Source organism: Gopherus flavomarginatus, chromosome 17 (genome assembly GCF_025201925.1).
Source record: "Gopherus flavomarginatus isolate rGopFla2 chromosome 17, rGopFla2.mat.asm, whole genome shotgun sequence".
NCBI classification, from domain to species: domain Eukaryota; kingdom Metazoa; phylum Chordata; order Testudines; family Testudinidae; genus Gopherus; species Gopherus flavomarginatus.
In genome coordinates, this window is record NC_066633.1 from 19,343,734 (window position 1) to 19,358,983 (window position 15,250).

General features: G+C 47.0%; 1 protein-coding gene across 1 annotated transcript; it reads right to left on the reverse strand.

Annotated features, from left to right (window-relative positions):
• Positions 1–202: 202 nt before the first annotated feature.
• On the reverse strand, positions 203–10,613 carry LOC127035992 (glutamine synthetase). The gene is made up of 7 exons (XM_050926392.1): positions 10,372–10,613; positions 9,297–9,472; positions 8,187–8,348; positions 4,977–5,123; positions 2,843–2,970; positions 1,796–1,995; positions 203–923 (listed from the first exon to the last, which is right to left on the reverse strand). Exons 2-7 carry the CDS (start codon positions 9,460–9,462, stop codon positions 602–604), a joined length of 1,125 nt encoding a protein of 374 aa, XP_050782349.1. The 5' UTR covers positions 9,463–9,472; positions 10,372–10,613; the 3' UTR covers positions 203–601.
• Between the last annotated feature and the right edge of the window lie 4,637 nt (positions 10,614–15,250).

Consider the following 15,250-nt stretch of genomic DNA (forward strand, 5'->3'; position numbering starts at 1 on the left):
GAAGAGGTATCTTCTCCCCTGCCAAGTTTCCTAACCAGAACTATTCCTTAGGGCCATCACCACTGCACATTACTGAACAGCTGCCATGTCTCACCCCACAGGTGGCTGCTTATCAGTAGTAGATTAAGTGATCCCAGAATTAAATCTGTGGAGAAACTATAGGAAAAAAGAAAAGAAAATTTATAGGAGAGAGCGGCTGACATGTCAGCCAATAAGACTATTTATTGTTACCTTACAATACAAACATGGCAGAGGGAGAGGGAAAGAAGAGGGCTGGGGGGAGCAAACATTCAACAGCAGCAGCTTTTACATAGGAGTCTATGTACATCACAGTATAAAGTCAATTAAAAAAATTAAATCCAAGTTTTGAAAACCCCCATGTGTGATCTAAAAAACACCCAGTAACCAGGAGTCTGGCTGAGAACCATATAGATTCTGCCTCCCCCTACAGATACATCTAAAAATATTTTTCTAAGCCACCATTTCACAAGACCAGAAGCAAAGTTCTAAAGAGTTTGGACTTTACAGCTGACCAGGTCACACGTTCATAAAACCCACGAGACACTAGGTTGGAATCAAAACCCCCACCCTCTTCAAGGCCTCATTTGTCTGCATAGTCTATCGTTTGCATCCCTGTCTCGTTAAGACACGTCGTCCTCACAATGGCCTCTGTGACAGCATACGGGTCGCAGTTGGCTGCAGGCCGGCGGTCCTCGAAGTAGCCACAGCCATCCTGGCCAACTTGGCGGGGGATACGGATGCTGGCCCCTCGGTTGGCCACGCCGGCAGAGAACTCAAAGATGCTTGAAGTCTCATGGTGCCCGGTCAGTCGCCTGGAGTTGTCCCTGCCCCCTCTGGGGTCGTACACACAGATGTGGTAGTCATGTCGCTTGCTTAGCTTCTCAATGGCAGTTTCAATACATCTAACCAACAAGGAGAGGAACAGTTTAAAATACAGATATGCGGCACAATGCCTAGTGAAGGTCTAGGCCATGGTGGGGGCTCCCAGGCACTACCACAAAACAAGTAAAGAGATTGTGTTGAAAATAAGGGCTCTGAGTGTGGGGTGTGAGCATGACTGAGAAGCCTGCCAAATGCTGTTACTCAAGCAAGACACACACAGGGTTTAGGCACAGGTGGCACCTTGGTCTTACCTGTTCTCTGTCTGGGGCACACAATAGTGGTCTTCCGAGAACCAAAATGTCTTAGTTTGACTGAAGTCACTGGGCCCAACATGGGGTATTCTGGATGAAATTCAGTGCAGCTCACACTATATCAGGGGTGCCCAACCTACAGCCCACCAGAGCATTTCATGAAGCCTGTGACCAGCTTTAACACAATACGCGAACGGGCGATTCATTAGAATTTTTTTTGTTGTGTGCAAATTTTAGGCATGGATTTCTTTGTTTTTAACTAGATAATGCTATCTGTAGAAACCAGCTAGCTAAATATATACAAAACAAACCAAACTTAATACAAATCAACACAGGGGACTTTAAATCTTATTAAAATATGTAGAATCTGTTTGGCCCATACAAGGTTGGGCTTAGGTTTATGTGACCATCATGTGTAATAAGGTTGGGCACCACTGCACTAGATGATCCAATGGTCCCTTTTGGCCGCAAAACTACAAAACCAGTTTTCTGTTCAGCCTCACGCGGACACTGTGCATGGGCTTGTGGGGAGGGATTTCACCCATTATCTAGAAACCATGTCAGCAAGCCCCTTACAATAGGTGCTACTAACCACAATGACCCGACAGACAGACTCCAGCTTAGCAACACCATTAACTCACTTGAGACCGCCCTCCTTCCTCATGTCTTCTGTGCTGTAATTGGTGTGGCACCCAGCTCCATTCCAGTTGCCAGTCATCGGTTTGGGGTCCAACGTGGCCACGACCCCAAAGTCTTCACAGACGCGGTGCAGGATGAACCGTGCCATCCACAGGTGATCTCCCATCTCGATGCCTTCACAAGGCCCGACCTGGAATTCCCACTAGAAGCAGAAAGATGAGCATTAACGCTAAGGTTTGGGTTTCTCCCTTAGCCACTTGCTTTTGACTCAGTCGATCATGGCAGACTCCTGCCAGGTGGTCTGGCACGCATGGCAGTGAGCTATTTATCAAGGGTTTAATCATCCGGCTCAGGGGGCAGGGATGGGGGCGAAAAAACCAAATCAAACAAAAACGCCAAACGATTCATCCTGGGTGTGCCAAGACTCAGGCCTTGTCTACATGGGAAAGTCACACTGGTTTGACCTAAGGTGTGATTTTAAAATGGGTGCAACCCTCTCTTGCGGAATTAGGAATTAATTTGAGCTAATCTGAAATAGGAGTGTCCATTCAGGGGCGCCGCTCGTTTAAAAGTCACACCTTCAGTGAAGTGGTGCAGCTTTCTCCTGGAGACCAAGCCCTAGCTATACGAGGTCACTCGACTCAGTGGCAAGTGACCGTGCTGGTGCAGAGAAAATCTAGCCTGCACAGTGACTCTGAAAACCCCTGCTTCCACCTTTCAGCACTGGAGACCAGGTTCTCCAGAAGAACACACTGCCCCTGGTTGGAGAAGGAGCTCATGTCTCCCCTCTATGTAGTTTTGCTGAAGACCGCAGATACTCAGTGCAGACAGCTCTCTTCGGTACTGGGCAAGAGGTCAGGTGCTGCAACAGCTGTGAGTAAGTGGGGCAGAGGGAAGCTGGAGACTGGAAGAATCAGATCCCCAGGGAGAGCACTGCAGGGCTAATGCTCGGGGCATTGCAAAGTAAGTATTCCAACTCCCAGTCAGCTTCCTGCCTCAACGAATGCTCCCTTGACAGGAGCAATGAGAAATGCTCCTTCCGTACATACCTGGGAGGGCATGACCTCAGCGTTGGTGCCACATATCTTCACCCCGGCATAGATGCACGCCTTGTAGTGGGACTCGACAATATCTCGCCCATACACCTTGTCTGCTCCAACCCCACAGTAATAAGGCCCTAGAAAGGAGACACAAGACACCACGTCATCAACCAAGGCAAGTTCAAGGGAGGAGCAGTGCCCCTTCATTTCCCATCCCACAAGCTTATCGTCTAGCAGGCATTAAGAACTCAGACATTCCCAGGGGGTTCTTGTGCTGGAAGGAGAGCCAACAGCCACGGAGATGCAATGGCTTCTCCAGCTCGGCTCCAGACTGAGTGGAAGGGACTTCATCTTCATATTTGGGGTCGGGAAGGAATTTTCCTCCAGGGCGGATTGGCAGGGGCCCTGGAGGTTTTTCGCCTTCCCCTGCAGCGTGGGGCATGGGTCGCTTGCTGGTGGATTCTCTGCAGCTTGAGGTCTTCAAACCAATTTTGAGGATTTCAATAACTCAGTCCTGGGTTAGGGGTTGTTATAAAAGTGGATGGGTAGGGTTCTGTGGCCTGCCTTGTGCAGGAGGTCAGACTAGATGATCATATTGGTCCCTTCTGACCTATGAGTCTATGAGCAGTTCAATCTCCTTGGTGCATCCAATTGCTGGCCTCCAGTGGGGTTGCCAGCAACATGACCAACTGAAAGGGCTGTTCTGTTGTGTGGATGTCTGCCCATTCTATGGGAAAGGTATTGAGACCAAAAGCTGCTCCATGTGAGAGCTGTTCAGTCCCCTCGCTGGTCCTGTCCACCGATTGGAATAGCAGCTAGGAAGTGAAAAGCTCCATAATCCACTCCCAACACTCTGGGCCATTTAGTCTCAGGCTGCTACCCAGTATTCCCACTTGGATGAAGCGTTAATTTCCCCATAAACCTCATTTATACTCTAGCTATTGCATTCCTTAGTACTTAAAAGTTCCAGCAGAGAGACTACACAAGCTAACTGCTCCCAATTACACAGAGGATTTCCCAGTGGGGATGGCAGGAAGAAAGGAAGTGAAGAACTGCTCCATTACAATGAACTCCAGCCCTAATGCTAAGGCTGGCTTTGAGATAGTTCTGACAGCTACCATTGCCTGTGTTTATTGCAACAAACTTGGAACCCGAATGAGTATTAACCTGCAGCAGTTTGCTTCGCAGGAAGCAGTTAGCTCTGCAGTACAAACTCAGAGAGAAAAACGGAGATGTTGAGAATCAACCCTCGTCAGGGGATCTTAAAGAAAAGAAGAAAACCCTCTAGTGTCACTAACCCCACACAATCCAGGCTAGGCAGCCGAACCAGTTTGTGTGTAGGGGGTGGGGGAATTTGCTGGAGTGCCCAGCCTTCACATGGCCAGTCTTTATATTAATAACCACCTGCACTTTTTTCCCCAGACAAGTTCTCAAACGCTTGACAAACGAGTTCTAGAATGGAAAAGTTGTTTTCGTCTCAGGCAGCGTCAAGAGAGTGGTACCACTGCAGGGCACAAAATAGACAGGTGTGCCACTGGGACTTAGCTGAACAGTGCTGCCCGTAATTTAAGTTTCAGGAAAAAGCTGCTCCCATTTGCCTAAGTGCTAATTGGTAGGGTGATTCAGGGGAGAAGCCCATGGTTGGATCAACACCTTAAGAAGGCGTTCCGGCTGTCTGAAGTAAGAATAGCAGCTGAATTGAACCAGCCAAGGTAATCCACCCACCACTACCACTTGGGATGGAAGATCTTTTTTGCTTGGCTTCACTCACTCAGCAAGTTAAAACAGCCTTGGATGTAGGTCCTGCTGTGAGAACTGCATTGGAGATGGGGGGTGGTGGTGGTGGGTGTGTGTGTACACACACACACACACCTGCACCCACACAGCATATGAGGCTCTGTCCACATGGTTCTCATTGCAGGACAGGAGCCCCACTCATGAACTGCACAGGGTTTAGCACTGATCCTGTGACGTGCTGAGTGCCTTTGACTGCCATTGAGGTCAATGGGAACTGCATCTTGTGAAGTCAGTCCTTTTGCCGTAGAAGAGGTGCGTGAGTTGGGTAGCACTGTGCTAGCTAGCAGAAGTCTGGGAATACTAGTGGGGAAGAGGGCATTCAGAGGCAGGGGAGTCTCGCTCTTACCTTGTGGACCTGGGAACCCATTATCAGGCCAGCCATACGGGTGTCCATTGATGCCCAGCAGTGTGTACTCCTGCTCCATTCCAAACCACGGGTGGCTGTCCTTAACCAAGTCCATGACTTTTTTACATGTGTTCCTCAAGTTAGTTTCTGGAGAGAAGAGAAATTCCTTAATTAGACCTGGAACACCTAACCTGGGGATCAGGAACTCTCCAGAATTTCTTTCAGCCCATCACTTGAGGGCCTCTCTTACTGGGGAAGACACCAGTTGGTGCTTTTCCTTGCACAGCCCTCTATGAGGTAGAGAAAGTTCTCCTCCAGCCAGCCTCTCTGTTGGGAATCTGCAACCAATATTGTCGTTATGAATTCATGACAATGTATTGGTTTGCACCACGACAGACTTGTCTCAAAGACAGGACTAGGATGGCCCTGGCTGTGGAAAAGCTGGGCTGAGAGGCTGATAAATCCAGACCAACACAAGATGTGTTCAACAAGGGGAAAGGGAATAAGGAAAATAGCTGGTTACACAAGGTCACCTCCCTTTATCCATGAGGAAAATGTTCTCTGCTCACCCACCATTTGCTTTAGCATTGGAGGAAGACAACAGTGCTTGATTTCAAAGGGTTTGTAATTTTATATACAAAGTGCAAATGTAACTCCCTGCCCATTAAAACTGATCCATAAAAATCCATAAATATCTAAGTAGCCATATACCCTGCTGCCTTCCCCCATCCTATCACCACAGTATCTGGCCATCTGCCAAGTAGGTATGGATTTAGACCACCACCAGTAGGAGGCAAATAATCTTCCTATTTTACAGATGGATATAGTCCCTTAATCAGAAGTCCATCTTCCCACCCTATGTATGTGTCCCCAACCAAGCTTCCCTGGGCTCTCTTCCCACCTCACTGCCCACTACGTTCTGGGCCAGCATTCGAGCTGGCTGACAGCTTGCAGAGCTCACTGAGCACCAGGGCTAGTCTATCTGGCTTTCTCCCCGATGGGAGTGGCACAGAAACCCAGCAGAACAGTCCTGAAGATATTGTTGGCCCAAGTGAGACCTAGACCAGAAGAATCCAGGTAAAAGGGAGAAGGAGGAAGTGAAATAACAGGTTTTCCCTGTCACACAAAATGGCAGCCTGCAGGTAACAAGTTGCACTTTTACCCACAGTGTTCATTGAAGAGACCCAAATGCTGCTGCAACAAACCCCAGGGATTTGTAAATAATGACAAATCACCAGCAACATTTTCTTTTAAAAGGTCACACTTAGAACCTTAAATGGTGGAGAGAAAAATGAAGAGACCCTCTAACCACGTAAGCTGAGCACCTTTAGAGAAAAGTCAGTTCAGGGATTGGCACTCACTGAGTACTAGGTAAGTGCTAAGTGTTATGGGCAACGCTGGCTGCCATATTCCCCTTTGAATCTCTTTAGCTGTACTAGGATCATGAACATGGTACAATAGAGGCATTTAAACAAGCTTCAGAAACTGAGATATTGTCTCCTGAAGCTCTAGCTGGGGGAGAATTTGGCTCTGCTTCAACCCCCAAACAAGCCACTGCTTTAAAGATACAGTTGAGCCCCAGGCTAGCTGCTATGAATCAGCTGATTCCTTTGTCTGTAGAGGATGGTTGGCTCATTTAATGAAACAAAATATTGTAACCACAGGAAATTTGTTGTGCATGACACAGGACCTTTCTGCATACTTTTGCCAGAAAAGCCTTGCCTTCATTTATCAAGCTAAATGCCCCTTGATTCAAGTTAAGGAATGTCTCATATTTAAGAGCTTGTTTAATCTATTAAACCATACTACTTTAAACACAGTAACATGGATAACCTCCGTTTGACAGAATACAGCCAAGCGCATGGAGTTAAATGCTTTATTGATTATTTTAAGTCATAAATTCAGTCATCTGAGATCACAACAGTTGCCTCTCAGAGCTGTATTACTGCTTGATGGGTATCCTTAGCCTTGTTTGCCAGAAGCTGGGAATGGATTACTTGATGATTACCTTACGTATGTTACAAGAACTAACTTAAAGAGCCCAACAACACAAACGTACAGGTAGAGACCCAGAACTGAGCTTTCCAGCCACATCAAGCCGGCACACGTTATTAGACGTGTGTCTCAAAAAGTGGGGCGATTCTTAAAGAAAGCCTTTGTCAGAATGGAAGTACAGAAGTACCTGAGAACACAGTATTTTTAAAAGTCCAGAAATCGAGATTTAGACTACGGTACTTCACACAAAAGTGAAATGCCAGAGTCTTAGTGTTTTTACAACCAACCACCCTATCTGGGACCACCACATCCCTCAGACCTCCACCATCCCAGCAAAAGCTTTGCATACCGACATGTGGTCCCCACATGTAGGGGATCACCTGACTTTCCTTTGCCCTAACAGGAGCCAGGAGACTCTTCATACATAACTACAGCTCGTTCACGCTCAACAATGATCTGAGATCACTTTAGACAAGGTCAGGAATCAGCTTCTCCACAATCACCCTGAACACACAGGCCTGATTCCTGCTGTGTGCCTGACAGATCACTATACCCAGCTATAGGCCAGGATCAAGGATACAGATATCATAGGAGAGAAGATCAAAGGGTTGGAAGTCAGAGAAGCAAAACATGAGATACAGATTTCCTTTCTCAAAGTAACCAGTGGACCTTTCCAGCAGCAAGGGGGAAGGAAGTGTGGGTGTGGTGCGAAGTGATGGTTCCAAGTACCTTAACCAAGCTTTGCTTACTGGCATATAGGTTTTTATTTAAAATACACAATCATTTCTATGTTTTCAAACCCTAACTTCCAAGTTTCTGTCTTAACATTCAAGATGCTACATTCTAGTAATCAGGTTATAGTAAGCATTCAGGGAGATTGTATATTTGAGCACCAGGTTAAAATTACTTGGTGCTGGCCTGGTCTATGAGGCATGTGGCAACCTCTGCTACTTTTTGACCACTTAATAGAATACTCCTTGTCCTTCCAACACTTGCTAAGATGGGTTTCTGCAGATAACCAGGACCAGCAACGGGGTTTTTGCATGCCTAGGTTAACAGCAAATATAGCTCAGTCACAGATTAGCACATGATCACTTGTAACTTCCCACCGACCTCAAGTGGCATCGTGGTGCCCTAATATTTTGATACCGATGGCACTTAGCCGCTGTGTCTGTCTGGTAACACACTGGTTCTGGTAACAACCAGCAACCTCACCTGCATGTTTTCTGTTGTATTTCAGGACCTCACACAACACTAGCTTGTTTGGGTCCAGACAGAAGGGGTCTCGGAACATCCTGACTGGTATCAAGAACATATCGCTGTTGGAGCCTTCAGCTTGGTCTGTACTGGATCCATCGAAATTCCATTCTGGGACATCTGGGAGCAAGAGGAAATGGAAAAATCCCTAAGATTAAAAATCCCTCAATTTGATCATGTCAAATGTTCAAGAATATTAAGATGAGAGCAATCAAGAGCCCTGGGGGGATATACTCTGCAACATGCCACTGAAAACTGTTTCAGAAGGAAATCCAGGAAGCTTCTGACTCCCCTGTACCTACATAAAGCCCAGTCCTGCAGCTACTACCCCCATCACTGACCACAAAGGGGACAATAATCCAGTAACACTTACAGGTGCTAGAACTGGGGATGCGGCAGCACCCCCTCATTTGAAGTGGTTTCCATAATTTATAGGATTTAGTTTTGTAAAATGGCTTTAGCAAGCACCCCCACTATAACGCCCCTTAACCTCTTTGATGGTTCAAACAAGATACTAGATTTAGACTTCAAACAGCTCACAGCATTCTTAGTGACTAACACCAGACAGGGTTAACATCTCCATTCCAGCCATAGAGGTGCCTCACAAGCTAGAGCTCTGGCCTCCAGTCCTTTGGCTCTGTGTCCACAGCACCTAGCCAAATCCCATTACAAACCACTTTTTATGGAATTCCATTTAAACACGCTTCTTGGAAACAAGACCTGCTCTTACAAGGCAAGAATGCTTCCCCCTCACCATCCTAGCACTGATGGCAGAGAGATTATGGATAGCAAACACCATCATCCTGAAGAATGCTGGCTATTTACCATATCATCTTATATACCCTGGTGATAACACCCACAACCCTGTTCATTTACTTTGTATAATCCACAGGGAAAAGAGATCTGTTCTGTGCATTATGCCACCAAATGAATCAAAAACATACAGCAGCTCCTCATATAATGTTATGAGTGTCACAGGCCTTGGATCTAACACTTTGACTTCTATATTCTGCTTACTGTACAGACAAGAGAGTGACTGCTCCAAACAGCTAACAGGCCCAGCATTACCTTCTATGCACTTTGGTTCCTGGTCCATGGTTCTAGTTTTACAGCGGACTCCTTCTCCACTCCCGTCAATCCATACATAAGTCACCAGGACCTTGCCCCCCTGGGGAAGCCTCATGTACTGGTCCCTGACCACCTTGTTCAGCTTGGAACTGTGTGACACAGACATGTTGACGGATCTAGAGAACGGAGGAGAACAGAGAGTCCCAGTTATAGAGACTGTTCCAGAACAAGGTGGACTCACTCTAGCCATGGGGAGAGCAGGAAAAAACCTCTCAGCCCCCACAGCTCACTCCTTCCCAGCAGGCAGATGGGAGAGCAGGCAACTTATTTCTGTTACAGTGGTAACAGTCTCAGCAGATGCACGGGTTTATGATCTTGCCCCACTTCCTTTCCACTGCAGAGATGGTGCTTTGGCGCCATTTCCTGTTTAAATTTTGTGACTGAGGAAGGATTGAACATAAACCCCCAGCAGTTCCACCAGCCCAAGGGGGGGGGGAGAGAAAGCCGCCCCTCCCCACAATAAAGCTACTCCCTGCAGACCTGGGTCGCTTGCGATCAGTTCTATCACTGCACAAAGAGACGGTCCTGTCCCCAAGCGCGGCCTTTGTTAAAAAGATTCATTTACAGAAGCCCGAGGAGGGCGGGCAAAGGGCCGAAGCGCCACAGATCTGCGGCCAGAGACACAGCGCCGGCCTTGTAGGCTGTAAGGCTGGGGCAGCCACGCGGGGCTTGTCCACACACAGCTGGGGCGGTTTGGCTACACCGGTGCGGCCCAAGCGACGCGCACGAGGCGTGCTCGGGATAAAAGACGAGCCCCGTGAGGCCGGGAAGCGGCCGGGACTCCGGACTCGCCGCATCCCCCGACCCGGGTTCAGCACGATGCCGCCAGAGCGGCCCGGCCCGGGCAGCGCAGCCCCAGGGAAGAACTGCCGGGGACGTCCTCCCCCGCGGGATCCCGGAGGCGGCAGCAGGGGAGCGGGAGCAGCTTCCCGCCGGAGATCAGCGGGGGCAGCCCGGCCCCAGGGCAGGGACCATCCCCGGGCCGGAGCACGTGGCGCCCGCGGCCCCCACTTACCGTCCCCGGCCGCGCAGGAGCCCAGCGCCGCGATGCAGCTGCCGCCGCCGCTCCCCGCCCGCAGCCGCCGCCCGCTCTTATAGGCGCCCAGCCAGGCAGCAGGGCCGGGAGCAGAGTGGGGCGGCCGCTCCCCTGCTGATGCAAGAGCCGGCAGAGGGTTGGCTCCCTTCGCCCCTCCCTGCGCTCCGGGCCGGCCCCACGGCCGCGCTGGGGTGAGGAGTCGCTTTGCGCTCTAGTTCCCCCTTCCCGGGTACGAGCGCAGTTTGCGATTAGTCCCCGCCCAGCCTGCCGGAAGTTTGGAACGAGTTTGGTTCTTTGGCTGTGTTGTTTACTGTTTGTTATTGTAGGGTCGCCTGGCCTGAAAGGCGGCTGGGACGATGATTTTTGTGCTTGCACGTGGGGCCAGGCTGGGGGCTGCCCGGATCGGAGAGGTGCACAGAGGGCAAGGGATGGATTTTTGAGAAGGTTTAAGCGCGGAGGGGGGAGAGTGGAGGAAAAAGGGGGTGTTTGGAGGAGTAGAGGTGCAGCAGTTGTGACCTGTGCATGGAGTGTTGCCCAACGCTCTTTTAAATACTCTTTTTAAAGCCTCAGTTCCTGGAGGCAAGTGATATAGAAATAGCAGCTTGCTTTTTAAAAGTATGTTTTATTCGTCTGTGGTGCAGAGAAAAAATAAGACAACTAGACAGCAAATAAAAACACACAATAATCTTAAAAAATCATTATTTTTAAGCCAAGATTATATTTGGGGACCTGACTCATGAATTATGGATGCATGCATGACCTTGGCAGTACTACAGGATGTACATCCGTTCCGCACAATCTCCACTTTGAACACGCTTTTCAGGACCGGTTCTAACCTGGGCTGGGTTTCGGGTTGGTGGAAGCATGGATGGACCTTAAACTAGGGAATGACAGAAGCAGCTGGAGAAATTATTGAATGGATCTGCTTGAAAAGAAACTTGCCATTTTAAAGGTTTTTTCAATTTAAAAACAAAAAATGCAGATGAGACTGATCTAACCCAAAGCATTTTGGGGAGCGGGAGGCATAGCTCAGTGGTTGGAGCATTGGCTTGCTAATCCCAGGGTTGTGAGCTCAATCCTTGAGGGAGCCACTTTGAGATCAGGGGCAAAATCAGTACTTGGTCCTGCTAATGAGGGCAGGGGGCTGGCATCAATGACCCTTCAGGGTCCCTTCTATCTCTATGAGATAGGTATATCTCTCTATATTTATCAGATTCCAAGTCTCATCACAGTGGTATAAATCAATAGGTGACACCAGTAGGTGAAATGGCAATGTTGGCCAGAGCTCTGCCCACCTATGGCACCAAAACAAGATGCTCTGCACAGTGATCTGAGCTCATTCAGTTCAAACTAGATGGAAGGATAAATAAAAATAGATCTGGGACTAGGGTTTTTGATTTCAAAAGTGCTGACTTTAAAGAATTAAGGAAATTAGGGAAGTGGATTGGACTGAAGAACTTGTGGATCTAAAGGCAGAGGAGGCCTGGAATTACTTCAAGTCAAAGTTGCAGAAACTATCAGAAGGCTGCATCCCAAGAAAGGGGGAAAAATCATAGAAGTTGATGAGCAAGCATCTCAGAGAGGTGATTAAGAAAAAGCAGAAAGCCTACAAGGATGGAAGATGGGCAGGATTAGCAAGGAAAGCTACCTTATTGAGACATGTAGGGATAAAGTGAGAAAGGCCAAAAGCCATGTAGAGTTGGACCTTGCAAAGGGAATTAAAACCAATAGTAAAAGGTTCTATAGTCATATAAATAAGAAAAAACAGAAAGAAGAAGTGGGACCGCTAAACCCTGAGGATGGAGTGGAGGTTAAGGATAATCTAGGCATGGCCCAATATCTAAACAAATATTTTGCCTCAGTCTTTAATGAGGAGCTTAGGGATAATGGTAGGATGACAAATGGGAATGAGGATATGGAGGTAGAAATTACGACATCCGAGGTTAAAGCCAAACACAAACATCTTAATGGGACTAAATCGGGGTGCCCAGATAATCTTCATCCACAAATATTAAAGGAACTGGCACATGAAATTTCAAGCCCATTAGCAAGAATTTTTAATGAATCAGTACACTCGGGGTTGTACCATATGACTGGAGAATTGCTAACATATTTCCTATTTTTAAGAAAGGGGAAAAACGTGATCCGAGTAACTATAGGCCTGTTAGTTTGACATCTGTAGTATGCAAGGTCTTGGAAAAAATTTTGAAGGAGAAAGTAGTTAAGGACATTGAGGTCAATGGTAATTGGGACAAAATACAACATGGTTTTACAAAAGGTAGATCATGCCAAACCAACCTGATCTCCTTTGAGAAGGTAACAGATGTTTTAGACAAAGGAAACATAGTGGATCTAATTTACCTCAATTTCAGTAAGGCAATTAATATTGTTCCACATGGGGAATTATTAGTTACATTGGAAAAGATGGGGATCAATATGAAAATTGAAAGGTGGATAAGGAACTGGTTAAAGGGGAGACTACAATGGGTTGTACTGAAAGGTGAACTGTCAGGCTGGAGGGAGGTTACTATTGGAGTTCCTCAGGGATCAGTTTTGGGCCAATCTTATTTAAACTTTTTATTACTGACCTTGCACAAAAAATAAAGTTTGCGGATGACACAAAGCTGGGAGGTATTGCTAACACAGAGAAGGACCGGGATGTCATACAGGAAGATCTGGATGACCTTGTAAACTGGAGTAATAGTAACAGGATGAAATTTAATAGTGAAAAGTGCAAGGTCATGCATTTAGGGATTAATAACAAGAACTATTGTTATAAGCTAGGGAGGCATCAGTTGGAAGTGAAAGAGGAGGAGAAGGACCTTGGAGTATTGGTTGATCACAGGATGACTATGAGCCGCCAATGTGATATGGCCGTTAAAAAAGCTAATGTGGTCTTGGAATGCATCAGGTGAGGTATTTCCAGTAAAGATAAGGAGGTGTTAGTACCGTTATACAAGGCACTGGTGAGACCTCATCTGGAATATTGTGTGCAGTTCTGGTCTCCCATGTTCAAGAAGGATGAATTAAAACTGTAACAGATTCAGAGAAAGGATACTAGGATGATCTGAGGAATGGAAAACCTGTCTTCTGAAAGGAGGCTCAAAGAGCTTGGCTTGTTTAGCCTGACCAAAAGAAGGCTGAGGGGAGATATGATTGCTCTTTATAAATATATCAGAGGGATAAATATCAGGGAGGGAGAGGAATTATTTAAGCTTAGTACCAATGTGGACACAAGAACAAATGGATATAAACTGTATACTAGGAAGTTTAGACTTGAAATTAGACTAAGGTTTCTAACCATTAGAGGAGTGAAGTTCTGGAACAGCCTTCCAAGGGGAATAGTGGGGGCAAAAGACATATCTGGCTTCAAGACTAAGGCTACGTCTAGACTACTCGCCGTATCGGGGATTAAAATCGATTGCTCGGGGATCGATATATCGCGTCTCATCTAGACGCGATATATCGATCCCCGAGCGCGCTTATATCGATTCCGGAACTCCACCAACCCCAACGGAGTTGCGAAATCGATGGGGGGAGCCGTGGACATCGATCCCGCGTGGTGAGGACGGGTGAGTAATCCGATCTTAGATATTCGACTTCAGCTATGTTATTCACATAGCTGAAGTTGCGTATCTAAGATCAATTTCCCCTCATAGTGTAGACCAGCCCTAAGCTTGATAAGTTTATGGAGGGGATGGTGTGATAGGATCGCCTAATTTTGGCAATTAATTGATCTTTGATTATTAGCAGGTAAATATGCCCAATGGTCTGTGATGGAGTGTTAGATGGAGTGGGATCTGAGTTACTACAGAGAATTCTTTCCTGAGTGTTGGCTGGTGAATCTTGCCCATGTGCTCAGGGTTTAACTGATCACCATATTTAGGGTCGGGAAGGAATTTTCCTGCAGGGCAGATTGGCAGAGGCCCTGGATGCTTTTTGCCTTCCTCTGCAGTATGGGGCACAGGTCACTTGCTGGAGGATTCTCTGCACCTTGAGGTCTTTAAACCACGATTTGAGGACTTCAATAACTCAGACATAAGTTAGGGGTTTATTACAGGAGTGGGTGGGTGAGATTCTGTGGCCTGCATTGTGCAGGAGGTCAGACTAGATGATCATAATGGTCCCTTCTGACCTTAAAGTGTGTGCAGATTTCTGTAATAGGCTCACCCCATTTGGGTGCATGCTTTGATCACTACCAAAATGGCTAAGAACATTGACATTTAGCATCAGTCAATCAAAAAGAAAGATCTGCAGCCGCAGGTCTCAGAGCCCATGTCTTAGTGCTAAAAATAGCCATGGAGGTGTTTGTTTAGGCTCAGAGACCCAAGGGAGACCATCCACCCGATTTTTAATGCCCTAGCTCAAGCCCAAGTCAGTAGGTCTAGGCTCTGAGACTTGCTACCATGTTTTTATTTTTATTTTTTGCAATGTGAACAACCCTAATAAGGCTTCTGTGTCATGACTGATACAAATGGGGAAGTTCACTTTTCTCTGGGCTTCTATTTCAGGCTGGCGGCAGACGTATGTTCGGGTAACAGTCTGAAGGCTATCTTTAGAATCAAAGGCACCAGGGACAATTTTTGTTAAAAAAACCACAACAAAAACTAAGAGCAGACTGGAGTAAAAGAGGGATAGCTGTTAAGGAAAAGCACTGCAAACTTGCCACATTCACCCTGTGGCATATGGGCACCATTTACAAGTTAAAACCGGACACTTAGTTCAGGCCTCATGCATAGAATAAAACCAAGGGCTTGTTTACACACTCAAGTTAAGCATTGGTTTAATTTAAGCACATTTACAAACCAATTTAGCTGAACAGGCTTGTAGCAGGAACAAGTGACCAGCTAGCCTCATG